The 13,400-nt window shown below is 33.1% G+C and overlaps 1 protein-coding gene and 1 non-coding gene across 2 annotated transcripts; one reads left to right on the plus strand and one right to left on the minus strand.

The window, feature by feature from the left end:
- Positions 1 to 4,191: 4,191 nt before the first annotated feature.
- Positions 4,192 to 4,310, plus strand: LOC124898372. Its single transcript, XR_007055339.1, has one exon. It is a non-coding gene; the product is annotated as a 5S ribosomal RNA (ribosomal RNA).
- An 879-nt stretch (positions 4,311 to 5,189) lies between these two features.
- LOC107867148 (phosphatidate phosphatase PAH2) lies at positions 5,190 to 12,295 on the minus strand. The gene is made up of 9 exons (XM_016713271.2): positions 10,961 to 12,295; positions 10,797 to 10,870; positions 8,816 to 8,900; positions 8,372 to 8,458; positions 8,218 to 8,290; positions 6,540 to 6,583; positions 5,871 to 5,999; positions 5,698 to 5,795; positions 5,190 to 5,501 (listed from the first exon to the last, which is right to left on the minus strand). Exons 1-9 carry the CDS (start codon positions 11,339 to 11,341, stop codon positions 5,489 to 5,491), a joined length of 984 nt encoding a protein of 327 aa, XP_016568757.2. The 5' UTR covers positions 11,342 to 12,295; the 3' UTR covers positions 5,190 to 5,488.
- Positions 12,296 to 13,400: the final 1,105 nt, after the last annotated feature.

Genomic DNA, 13,400 nt, shown 5'->3' on the forward strand with positions numbered 1-13,400 from the left:
CAATTATATTTATGTTTGCCTTTGTTTAACAAAAATAAAAATTTGGCTGACTCCGAATCTGAGAACGGGTTCTTATCTATTTTCTATTTTTCTCATTCTATTTAATTATTGTTTTAACTTTTTACATTTATTTCAAATAATAAATATAAATATAATATATTGTGGGATTAATGCTTCTTAAAGCATTATGTGTAATGCAATAAATAAAGTAAGTACGTTTATAAGGAGTTGAACATACACTCCTACGTTACAATGAAAATGAACATAGATATACGTTCTAAATTAAAACAACAACAATCTCTTATAAAACTTGATTTAATTACACTTTCATTTAGTGTTACTTTAATATCATTAATTCTCATCTTGCAAACAGCTTTTTGGTGTCCCTATATAATTATATATCTTTGGAGAAAAAATGACACCGAAAAAAGAAGAAATACAACAAATAGAAAGGAAAAGAAAAAGAGTCTTCTTCCTTTCCTCTTCTTGAATTATTTTGGGCAATTGGTTTAGGTAACCTCCAAACTTCCAGCCACGAGTGCATGTGTTTGAAAGTAGCTGTGGAACCTTAGAAAGCGACCGACCAGAAGAATTTGCACGACCAAAATCGCTTTCAAGGTAGTGGCTTACCACGACACAATATTTATGACCATTCTCTTGCTATTAATAATTTCAGTTTCAACATTAATATTATATTATTTTTTTCCCACATATATTATTAAAGTGACAATTATCTTTTGAACATTTTTTTTTAGTTAAAGTGACTATTAATTTGTATGAGGGGTATTTATGGTCAGGGCGGATCCACGTGATCCGTGCAGGGTGCTTGAGCACCCATTGACCCCAATAAAAATTTTATATATTTATCTAAAAATATAGCAAAATTCTTTATAATTTATTGTTAAGCGCCTATAGACACAAAGTGGCATGGATTCGATTTCCAACATCAATAAACTTTTTTTTCTTTCAAGAAAGTGAGCATCCACAACCTTCAAATCCTGAATCTGTCCTGTTTATGGCTCTTTTACAAATAATTTACTATACATAATTCTTCTTATAAAAATCTTCAAACCACTTGTTATGTCTAAATTTATCTGTCTTCACATATTTTAATTACTTTTTTTGTTTTTCTTTTCTGTTTTTATTGTTTTGATGTATTAAGCATTTAAAAACTCCTAAAACTTTGTTTTACACCAAAACCTAACACGTATCAAAAAAAAAAAGTAGGACATATAATCCATAGCCAGATATAGTAGAATCAAACTTTCTACATGAATGGTCATGTGTTGGGTTTCTCTATCTAAATTATTATATTTCATTTTATGTACTAGTGCAGTATATCATTTAAAATTTTAACAGGTCCATTAAAACAAATTTACGTACAAGGTGTAATTTCTAAGTTAGCCAAAGTTATTTCTTATTTCCTCTCACTTTATTACTCCTATTGCGAAGTAAATAGTAATCCTGAGTCCTTTTTTTTTAACCTCTTTAACAATAAGGGTAGTACTTTTGAAAAGAATTAATTTATCTTAATTGTTAAAGCAACGTGAAAAGAGTATAATTTTGTAGTAATTTGCAATAAGGGGGAAAAAAGGTAAGAGAGAACTTATAAAAGGTTATAATTAAAAATAGAAATATGATATTCATAACCTCGCGAAACTGGAAGTTTTTGCATATTATGAAACTTGAGTGGGCACATCTCACAAATTCCATAATATCAAGGACTCAAATGGATAAAATTAGTTGAATAATAAGAATAAAGTTGCATGAAAAGATGCTGCTCCCACTGGAACAGTACTTATATATAACACGTTTCATTTTGTCTAATTCCCCATGATCAAACAACAAATTAATTAGCATTCAATTACAAAAAAAAAAAAAAAAAAACTTTTGTTTCTACAGTTTTATTCTCAAGATAGTACAATATGTTTGATTTTTTCCGTCCTAGGGACATCATACGTTGTACATGCGCTCATGTACCTATGACTGAAGTTCAATTGACAAATATTTTCAAAAGGTGTGATCTCAATGGAGATGGCTACCTTACTAAGGAGGATCTCACGGAGGCGTTCCGGCAGCTGGGGTCCACTTTCCCGGGATATCGAGCGGCCCGTGCCCTCCACCGGGCTGATAAGAATGGTGATGGGATGATTGATAAGAAAGAATTGAATCAACTTGTAGAGTATGCAAGAAAACGTGGTTATAGGCTAAAAAATGCTTGTTCTAATAAGTAGAGGGAGTTATTAAGTGAATTTTGATCACTTCTAATTGACCTTCAAGATTGTTAAATAAATAAATTGTGTTTTGTGGAAAAATTGAGTGTGATTGGTACGTAGTTTTCTTTTTCTTGTGGTTGGTTCACTGTCTTGTACTAGTGGATATGGATGCTTTTGAGTTTTCAGAGTGGATTTTGTAAACTTTGGTACTGTGTTGTTGGATATGAATTGGGTGATACTTGAAAAAAATAATATTTGATGTTGGGTTAAAAAAGGTAATGTAAAGTTGAAAATGTTTTTGGACGTAAAAAGTATTGACGTTTTGTAAGGGAACTTTTTTTAAACTTGAAAAACTGGTTCAAACTTTTATCAAGTTAGAGTGAAATTGACTATTATATAATAAACAGTTATTTTGATGAAAAGCAACACCAACAGCATATTCAGGATAGTTACCAGTATTGGCTACAGAGAGGATAAAATATATGCAGATTTTACCTCTATCTCAGTGGTGTAGAGACTATTACCGATAGACTCTCGATTCGAGAAGAAATAATTTTAAAAAAAAAGTAATTGAAGTATAAGAAATATCATATAGTAAAAGAACAATACGAACCAAATGATATGATAATCGAAGTACAAGGAACTACAGATAGTAACAGAAATTGAAGGACAAGAAACAGCAAGAATAACTAAGACTAGTATGGATGAATAATAAGACAATGCACCCCTACCTACTAAACTTTAATTCTATCCTAATTTATGTCCTCCACTACCTCCTATCTCACATAGCTGGATTTGTTTGGTTTACGATCTAGTTATGCAACGACTAAAATATATAAGAAATGTTTTTCCAGTGAATAATCATTTGGTAAAAATTGAAAATGTTCGTAAGTCAAAAATAGCTAAAAGACATAAGTTGGTTATCCTCAACTTGTGACGGGATCAAGCCTTTTACTATTTTACGCTCAATTTTGTTTTTTGAATCTGCTAGATACTCTTCATAAAATGTAAGCTTAATTATCTCTTCATACTATATTTCTGTTATTCGTTCTTTTTTATTTAAAATAATTTTAAATTTATAAATATAGATTTCATTATTTTAAAAGAAAAAGTATTTATTAACATTCGTCAAACACACTTATTATTTGTTACTCTATATTCCTTTCAACACTACTATCTAAACACGTTATTTATTTATTTACAAATCATTTTCGACACGTTGTTGTTTATTAGGATTAGGCTTCAGTCTTTTCCGAATCAATTAACAATATAGTATTGGAAATTGGATCCAAATTTGATTTTAAACTATTTAATTATACCCCCTTGTTAAACTTTTAATTCGAACATATTCCATACGCAGTGAAAGTTGCATTGTAACTTTATACTATGATAATTTATACAGTTGAGTGAAAGTGAAGCCTCTATCTGATATTGTTATAAATGTGTGTCATTTCATCACCTAACTTAAACAACAAAAAATTACTACGTCTCAATCGCAAACTAGCTAGCTAAGTCATGGCATTCAAAAGTATCGAATATCGCAACATCTCTAGCGATGGAAAACGTGTAATGACTTTGGCAGAATTCAAGAAATGGTTGAAAAAGTTCGATGCAAACAAGGATGGAAAGATAAGCAAGGAAGATCTCACAGAGGCGATCCGTTCGACTAATGGAGGTTGGTTCAGCCGGATAAAGAGTCATCGGGCGGTCAAATCCGCGGATGCTAATGGCGATGGAACCATAGATGAGGATGAAATCATGAACTTGGCGGAGTTTGCATTGAAGCACTTAGGTATTAGGATTGTATCTTATTAATTTTCAAGTGTTAGCTCTTGGTGTGTTAATAACAAAATAACAATGATGGCTCCTTATGTTCAAGTCTTGGCGAATAAAATTACTGTTTATGAAATTATTCGGAGTATGCAAGTTAAGTTGATCTAAACATCATGTGTATAAATAATTGCACATGTAAATTGGATGTGATCATACCAACACTAACGCGCCAGACATCATCAGAACTCCGAAGTTAAGTGTGCTTGGGCGAGAGTAGTACTGGGATGGGTGACCCCCTAGGAAGTCCTCGTGTTGCATCCCTCCTTTTATTGGAAACAGCCTCTGGCAGAAATGCAAGATAAAGTTGCGTACAATACACCCTTGTGGTGTGATCCTTCCCCGGACACCGTGCATAGCAGTATCTTTAGTGCACCGAAATGACTTTTTTAAAAAAAAATTAGGCATGTAAATTACCACTCCTGCATGGTGAACATGTTTATAAGTAATGACGTTTATACTTTGATAAATATTGAATTACTGCATCGAAATATCTAATTACATGTACATAATATTCATGTATATCATATACATAGCAACAATTGACGCAAAGTACAAACAAGTGTTAAGCTTTTCATGTTCAACTTGATTATAAATTTGTGCAACTAATTAACCTACTACAATTGACTCACAGTAAATTTATGCAACTAAAGTTGGTCATCTTTTAGTTTCATTATATCTGTATATGCAACTTGATCGGAAGTTCGCTTATATATTACCAGTAAAAAAGTTCTGACACAGCGCGAATATTATAAAGTATCAAGCGCGGAAGCACTACCTTGATCCACAATAAGTTAATTGTTGAATTTTGACACATATGTTAAGAAAAAAAACAAAGACATAAATTTATCATGTTTTTCTATTTTTACTCTCTTCAAAAAGCAAAGACACATAATACATCACTCCCAATGCACATTTAATGGAGGGTAAATTTGAAAAAAAATTCCAACATTTACCTTGAATTGTGAATCATTCACTTATTTTGAAACGCTAAAATTGCTCCAACAATTCACGTATTGTGAAACGGAGGGAGTAACATTTTTACCCATATCATAAACTGTTTACTACAAAAGCTTCTATAGAAAACCAAAATCTCTACACTTCCTCATGAACTACTACTACATTTTACGAAGTCCCAACTCATTCGATCAACGAAGAATGAACTTGTAATTTCTGAAAATTGTTTATATATATATGAACACCAGATCAAATGCAAGCAACTATTGATGCATACTAGTAAATTCCACGTGCAATATACAGTTACGGTGAGGCTGTGTATGCTTGAGCGAAAGTGTGTAGTTAGAATACGTATTTACAATTTCTCATGCAAATAAACTGAACGGGAAGATGAATACAACAGAAGTCTGTATTGTAACGCGCTGTAATATGAGGTGTTTCCTCTTAGCACGCGATGCGCAGACCAAGAAGCTATTCCCAGATAGTCAGCCTTGTAACCTGCACATATCAACAAACAAGACGGACGATCATTAAAATGAACATAATGGTGAAATGCTCTGATGCTCCACCCTAAGACGGCTAACTGCGTGGATAACAAGTAAAGCTCGAGATATCACGGACTTCTCTTTGCTCTATCAAGTGCTAAATGATCAACTATCATTCATGTAAAATAAGAAGAGCTAAGAAACCCAACCTTCTCACCGAGGATATGGGTGGAAACATGTCATTGACACGACCATGTAGACCGGCGTATGATTTTGTATCTATATGACGATTTAGAACAATTTGACCCTGTGCATCATCATAATAATATCAGCAAACAAACTGCTACTTGCAAAAGGTCCTTTAACGTTGATTTCTACATACCTTTGAATCGATGGTGAAGATTTTTCCTCGAGGTATTTCAGCCTTGAGGTAGCAGAGCTCGTCAGTGTCCCGGTTTCCAAAACCAGCATAAAAGGGATTCCTATCAGAAGGGAACAACGCCTTGATTTCCTGCAATTTGAAAGTCAATACTCCATATGTGAATCATCTATATTGGTTGCCAAAGCTAGATGATCCAAGATAAACGGCTGAAAGTTGGTCACTAAAACGTCTATACAGACTGTAATTAAGATACTCCTTAACCCTATAGAAGTTGCAAACATTATTATTCCAAGAAAAAATCCTGCTAAATAGGAGCGGGGGAAATGAAGCACCAAAAGAGAACATTGTTTGTTTATTGTGAAAAGACGTCTTTCACTCCCAAGTTATTCCAATTTTGAGTTTTCTCTTATTAGACAATTTATCCACCTTGTGATTATTTATTACATTAATCACATCTTGATGTTTCTGCACAGCCAACGTAGGTGTAAGTCCTTTGTTCCTTTAAAGGACAAAAGTACTCTACCAGAAGCAGGTCATTACTAGGTTGAAGCAATAGCCCAAGGCCATCCTAGCCTCACGGCTTTGGCAGGCATGCAGAAAATCTTTGCTTAATACGCTGAAAATACTTCCGAGGAAAAAACAAAAGCAATTATGGATCAAGAAAGTGACCTCTAAGCAAGCAATTTTGAATTCCTGGGGAGCTCTTTTAACCACTGCAAAAGGTAAAAGAGTTAGATGCACCTCTCAATCACGCTCTCAGAAAAATCTGAAGCACTTCTTCTGGGAGAATCTACTTCAAATATCCTACTACTATATCACAACTGCAAGCACAGAAATTGAAGTTGCAAAATTGAAGGAAATAGCACCTTTCACATTGTTAGCTCATTTCCAAAAGCGTGAAATTAGCAGTCCACCGAACTAATAATGCCTAATGTGTTCTAAATGCTTAGTGCTGTTAATGCAGTTTGCAGCAACGATTCTTCCTTCCCTACGTGGCAGGATAGTTATAAATTGATAAAATGATTGAGAATAAAAAAGGACTTATGGATGTGAAAGTGCCATTAGAATCGGAAAATTTTGAATATTTGATACTATAAAACTTCCCGCATCACTAACATTTTCGCTAGAGTAGATAATTTCAACTATGAAATAGTTGTTACCTCTTCAGGATTTTGAGTTTCATGTTCAAAGACCAGAGATCAAGGTAATAAAAAACCCGGAGCAGCAACTGAACAACTGGCACTTGTAGACACATAATTTTGTCCCTCCCCAAAACCCAATTCACCCATTTTTACCTCGCGTTGTCATACACACTAACCCACGTGATTATCCCTCCATAAAATGACAAAAAATAACAACCCCTAACTAATTTCATTTTTATTCTAACAACCCATCCAACCAAAACAAGACACCTCACCTACCCCTATCCTACCCCACCCTCACCTCACTGTTACATGTATATATACACAAATTGCTATAGATAATGGCACACATCACATATACACCTAAAAAAGAGAATAAGACCCAGGGAAGAATTCCACAACAACATGCACACTCACAGGCCCCACCACTAACAGAATTTAGCACTCACCCCTCACAATTCTCTCACCATAGACCCACACCAACTTCATCATCAGGGATTCCAGTTTCAAGAGTCAAATCGTTTTGAAAAGGATTTTCCAAAGGTGACTTGGCACACCGGTTTATGCCAAGTGGTGACTCTAAGTTTAAATGTAAATAATCCTTTCTCGAAACAAATTTTCATCTTTTGTCACTCAATAATAAAAATCCTTTCGAACGTCAAAATATAAATCTTCGGGTTAAAAAGGGGTGTAACAGCACTATCAACAACAACAACATACCCAGTGAAATCCCACAAATGGGGTCTAGTGAGGGTAGAGTGTATGCAAACCTTACCACTACCTTGTGGAGATAGAGAGGCTGTTTTCGGAGGGCCCTCGGCTCGAGGAGATGTTGAAATCTGAGGTAGCAAGATTGGGGTTATAATGCAAAAATGTTCAACAGAGATGAGTGGGAGTAAACAATTAGAATCAGCAAAAACTTACTCCTTCAAAGATATGCCTGCATCCCCAATTAAAAATTATATAATGATAGAAAGTGCAACATCCTACTATGTACAAATTAAAAAAAAGAACTTTTTTGGCCAGGCAACAGCTTTATATCACGTATTTATTCTACCCAGATGTTGTAGATGATCTTGTTTTATTCTACTTATCATGATTCACACAAATATGGAGAAACAGAATATTATCAACTCAAAGGGATATAGTTTGGAGCAATGAAAGATCAAACGGAAAACTCTTCACAAAATAAAGAAAGGAATAACCTTCTCTATATAGAGAAAAAAAAAGCCCATCAGGAGAAGTGAAAACTGGTCCTTCAGGTAATCCCTTTCCATCCTGCAATTATCAAAAAAACAAAATATGAAGCCAAATTAATGGATGAGGAAAAAAAGGAATTGAATACTTTAGATAAAATACCTGCATAAGATTAAACAGGAATTGTCTAGTCAGATAGGCCTGTGAAATAGCACGTGCACTTAAGAAAAGCAATTGATAACCATTCTCCTGCAGCAAGAAGACAAGATTATGCACTCTTATAATAGGAAAATCACAAGATATATGAACCACAAGGTAAAAACATTTTGAACCTTAGCAAAGAACACTTGTACTAAAGACCTGGATCTAGTTACAATTTAGTTGCCAGAACTATGAAATTAGCAACATACCTCTCATGGGAATACAGAAATTTACCCAGAGTAATCCCAAAAGTGGAGTCACGGGAGGGTAGGATGTAAGCAAACCTTACCCCAACCTTTGTGAGGTAGAGAGGCGGTATCCCATACACCCTCGGCTCAAAATGACGGTTAGTCTAAATAAACCTCAAAAAAAAGGGAGAAGAGAAAATGAATCAAGTCTACAAACCTTGATAGCCGATAAGAGATGTGCAACACCTGTCTGTGACCAATCCTTGCCCACCAGAGGCATGAACTGTCCTAGCACATCAGACCTGTTAAATTGAGAAAAACTATTGCACATCAGGCAGGAACAAGGAAAGATTAAGCTACATTTCTTATCTATATCAACCAACTCAAACAGAAGTCTAGCATTCTTCTCACAAAGTTGTTCACAAGGAACCAATGACCAAAGAGGCAAACCAACAGAAGTTCAATGAGGAGCAAAGAAAACCAGCATAGAAATTTTTAGAGCCCAGTGCTTAGTTCAAACAAGGTGGACTATACAAATCAATTGCTCACTTGTTTCAAATACTGTTTCAGATACTAGATATTTGCTGGGAAATGACTAAAAGGTAAAGAAAGTTGCAATCCATTCAAAGGAACATGTCATGTATTGTTAAAGCAAGTGCAGAACAAGAAACAAACAGAAAGGGGGCAAAAATAACAAGAAATCAGAGTTGTTATCTGTTTCTATTCCATGTTTGATGGAAACACACAACATAGAGTCATAGGATTAGACTCGATCAAGAAGTTCTGCTGCTCAATTTAGCTGCTTCAAAAGTTAGAACTCCGGAGCCAAACTAAACTCATCAAGTGTTCCATTGACTCAGCTAAATTTCATCCCTATCGGAGACCAATTATAAAGGGACAGATCCTTCATTTCCTACTTTTTTTTTTTTTCTTTTTTTTGACAACTTCATTTCCTACTTTCTGATAACTACAAATTTCAAGTTGCACTGTCCGATAACCCCTATTTCCCTATAGAATATTTCAACAATAAATTATGGATGTGTTAATAATGTATAAATAAATGATTGGCAGTTGGCACCTTTCATAGTGATTACCACCTTGGTGTAAAAAAAAAATTGTCTTACAGTCTTTTCCAAAATAGCATCCCCTGTCCTAGATAAGAAATCCTCTCTTCAACCGTTCATTACTTTTCAAACACCAGTATTATTGCTAAAATTATCAAAGCAATAGAACTATGAATACAATAGATACAACCATCTGAATATTTTGTGGCGTTAATTATGTCTCGTTGATGCATCAACTGCATGGATTAATGCAATGAACATACTGATAATCAGTTGATAAGGATACTTATTTCCTCAACAATTTTCAAAAAAGAAAAAAGGATACTTATTTCCTCAAACGTCACAATAATGATTATCTTAATATGGAAAAAGGTGTGGTTTGCTTGCGTATATTTGTGTGAACTTACATATGAGAAGTGCAATTTGGTCAATCCGAATAAATAGACTCTGGGAAAAAACACCCAATGAAAATATTAACGGAGCAAGTTTTTTGAAAAGGTAATAATTGATCTACAGTGCAATTTTTAGCGATACTATTTTGAAATTTTGAGAGGGGACTAAAAGTTAATTGTAGTAGCAACAGCTATAGATGGAATAAAGGAAGGATATATTTTATAAAGATTATTTGAATAAATAGTTTCTAATCATTTTAAACCAGAAAAATCCAAGGCAAAAATATGTTAAACCCTACTGCATAAGCGGAAAGTTATTATTTTCTTTCTTGATACCTCTTCTACTAAAAACAACAATCCATGGGAATGGAAATGAATCTTTAGAGACAAAAGAACCGTAAGTCATAAAGTTAATGTCAGCACAACAAGTTCATGTAACAGAGAGAACTTCATACCTCTAACCTATACAGTTAGATAACGGATGATAACAAAAAATGCATCATTTGCACTAATTAAAATTGATAATTGTTACATTCATTGTCGTCAAAATAGAAAGGACAATAAACCAACAATCTATATGAATCAATTTTACCTAGTAATTGTTCCATCAACCTATACAGTTAGATAACGGATGATAACAAAAAATGCATCATTTGCACTAATTAAAATTGATAATTGTTACATTCATTGTCGTCAAAATAGAAAGGACAATAAACCAACAATCTATATGAATCAATTTTACCTAGTAATTGTTCCATCAATATCAGAGATTACAATATTTGTATCCCATCTCCACAAATATATACGTGCATCAACCTGCAAAGTACGGACCTCAGATAAATTATAAGCATTCATTGGCGTACACACCCAAAGGAGATGTAATGAAAACAAGCATCAGCAAAAGACCTGCTGTTTCGAGCACGTGAATACAACTACATTCTTTCCCTCCTTCAGATTCAAAGTTGCAAGCTGTTCAGATGTTCGAGTAATTAAAGAATATCCATCTTCCATATTCCGCTCCGTTAGGAAGTATGCTTGCCCTCTACTATCTAAATTCATACGGAAACCAGCTTCAACGCCATTAACACTTACATTAACCATATTTTCTCTAGCCTTAAAAACCCCTTGAATCTTCCCAAATCGAACATACCAAGGAGATGATTTCAAACTCCCATCTGGCTGCCTCACAACAATGATATCCACAGCACCGCCAAATGGATTTAAGTTCCCAGAAACACTACGTACGCCTCTACCTATGTAGCTACCTATCCTCCCCATAGTACTCATTCTCTTACAACGACAACAACTACGCTTCAGTACCAAACAAGTCAGGGTCAGCTACATGAATCCTCACCGACCGTGTTACTTCACTTAAATCACCTCTCCAAATATTATACAAATACGATATTCATTCACCTAATACAAGAAAATCTAACAAGCTTCCACTTTTCAGTTTAGTTGCCACATCATAAATAACAACTATTCCTCCGTCCTTAATAAGTTGGGGTCGGCTATATGAATCCTCACTGACCGCGTTACTTCACTTAAATCATCTCATCACAATATTATACGAATACAATATCCATTCACTTAATAAAAGAAAATCTAGCAAACCCAATTCATCAAGATTGTTCTCATCCCAATATTAAGCAAATATAATATCCATTCACTTAATACAAGAATATCTAGCAAACCCAATTCATCAAGATCGTTCTCATCCCAATATTATGCAAATACAATATCCATTCACTTGATACAAGAAAATCTAACAAACCCAATTCATCAAGATTGTATTTTTTTTACTTCATGTGCTACAATTCATTGATTCCCTCAAGCAAATCTTTAGATCTTCTCCATAAAAATCCAATCTTTACTTATTTCCCTAATCTTTTTAACAACAGATGATCAAGAAACATTAATTGATCATAATTCAAAGACAGGTAAAAAAAAACAGAAGCAATCTTGATGAAAAGTGGATAAAAGAAGAAAAAATAAAAGAAGATATATTACAACATACAAAATTTGTTGAAAACCCAACAAATAAAACCCTAAAAACAGCAATAAAAATGGTATTCTCTTTTAGTTTTTGGTCAGATATGGAAGAACACCAAAAGCTAAAAGAGAAAGCATAGTTTGCTGAAGAACCAAACCGCCAAAGACTTTTTTAACGTTGAAGAATAGTTCGGTAATGGAACATAGTACTTTTCTTTTTCTAATAAATAAATTGTTCAATTTTGAAATATACTAAGAAAAATATTAACGATATAAATTTAATATAACTTTTTATTTTTATTAAAAAAAAAAATCTTGATAATACCTTTTCAAATATTAATTAATTGTCAAATCATAAGAATAAATTTAAAAAAAAACTCAATGTTCACTTATTTTAAAACATTAATAAATAGCTCAACAATTCACTTATTTCGAAATGAAGGGATTATTATTTAGTTCCTAAAACAATATTTTGGGACTATTTGCACTTTTCTACCTATTTCGACTAATTTCACGAAATAACGATCAGTAATATGATTAAAACTTATACGTACTCAATGTATATATCAAATCAATACATATATATCATATGTTTGAATTTAAATTTCATGTTACTTAATCATGATTAATTTAACATATATTTTACTTAATTTAATTACATAATCATGTTAAAGAACAATAATTTACTGTATACATCAAATGAGTGTAAGTTCTTACCCAATAATGTTATCCATTAATAGGATAATTCTCGTCATAACTGTCATCTCTCCTAATATTTAGATAACTCTATTTATCGAGGTTGGAACATGCCGCAAGAAATAATACTCGATTCACATTATTGATCATTAGGCTACATTGTTCCTCTTTATGAATAATTTTTCATGATATAAGTTTATAAATTATGCTAAATATGATTTTAATTTTTAAAGGCCTCATATTATTAGGGTTAAATTTGATTCTAAAGGATAAAAATTAAAAATCAGTTTATTTGAAGAGTGGAAATCAAATAAGAGCTATTTAAAAGCGGAACGTATAATTTTATGATTATTTTGACAGTCTAATAAGATAAAGACCTGTCTTGTGCCATATATATTTAGGTATGGTTTAATTATAGAAAGTCAGACTCGTATTTAGGTTATCAGACATATATTTAATTGGCAAGTGGCTAATGAAGAATATAGTAGCTATACTGATAAGAATATTAATTGAAACTATTAATTGAAGATAAGACAAAACAGTATACATAGGTTAGGGTTCGAAAACCATTGTGATTGTACTATTCTTAGTATAAAAATAGGAACTTTTCTAAAATCAAAACTTTGGGTTAAGCAATCATAATGTATACGGTATTTAC

This window comes from Capsicum annuum, chromosome 4, assembly GCF_002878395.1.
Source record: "Capsicum annuum cultivar UCD-10X-F1 chromosome 4, UCD10Xv1.1, whole genome shotgun sequence".
Classification (NCBI taxonomy): Eukaryota; Viridiplantae; Streptophyta; class Magnoliopsida; order Solanales; family Solanaceae; genus Capsicum; species Capsicum annuum.

What these genes read in the sequence shown, in the direction of transcription:
- LOC107867148 (XM_016713271.2), bottom strand. Translation starts at nt 11,341, where the DNA reads ATGAGTACTATGGGGAGGATAGGTAGCTACATAGGTAGAGGCGTACGT. An exon ending in TCCTGTTTAATCTTATGCAG is followed by an intron (nt 8,291 to 8,371) that starts GTATTTTATCTA and finishes TGATAATTGCAG; the next exon opens with GATGGAAAGGGATTACCTGA. An exon ending in TCAAAATTGCTTGCTTAGAG is followed by an intron (nt 6,000 to 6,539) that starts GTCACTTTCTTG and finishes TTCAAATTGCAG; the next exon opens with GAAATCAAGGCGTTGTTCCC.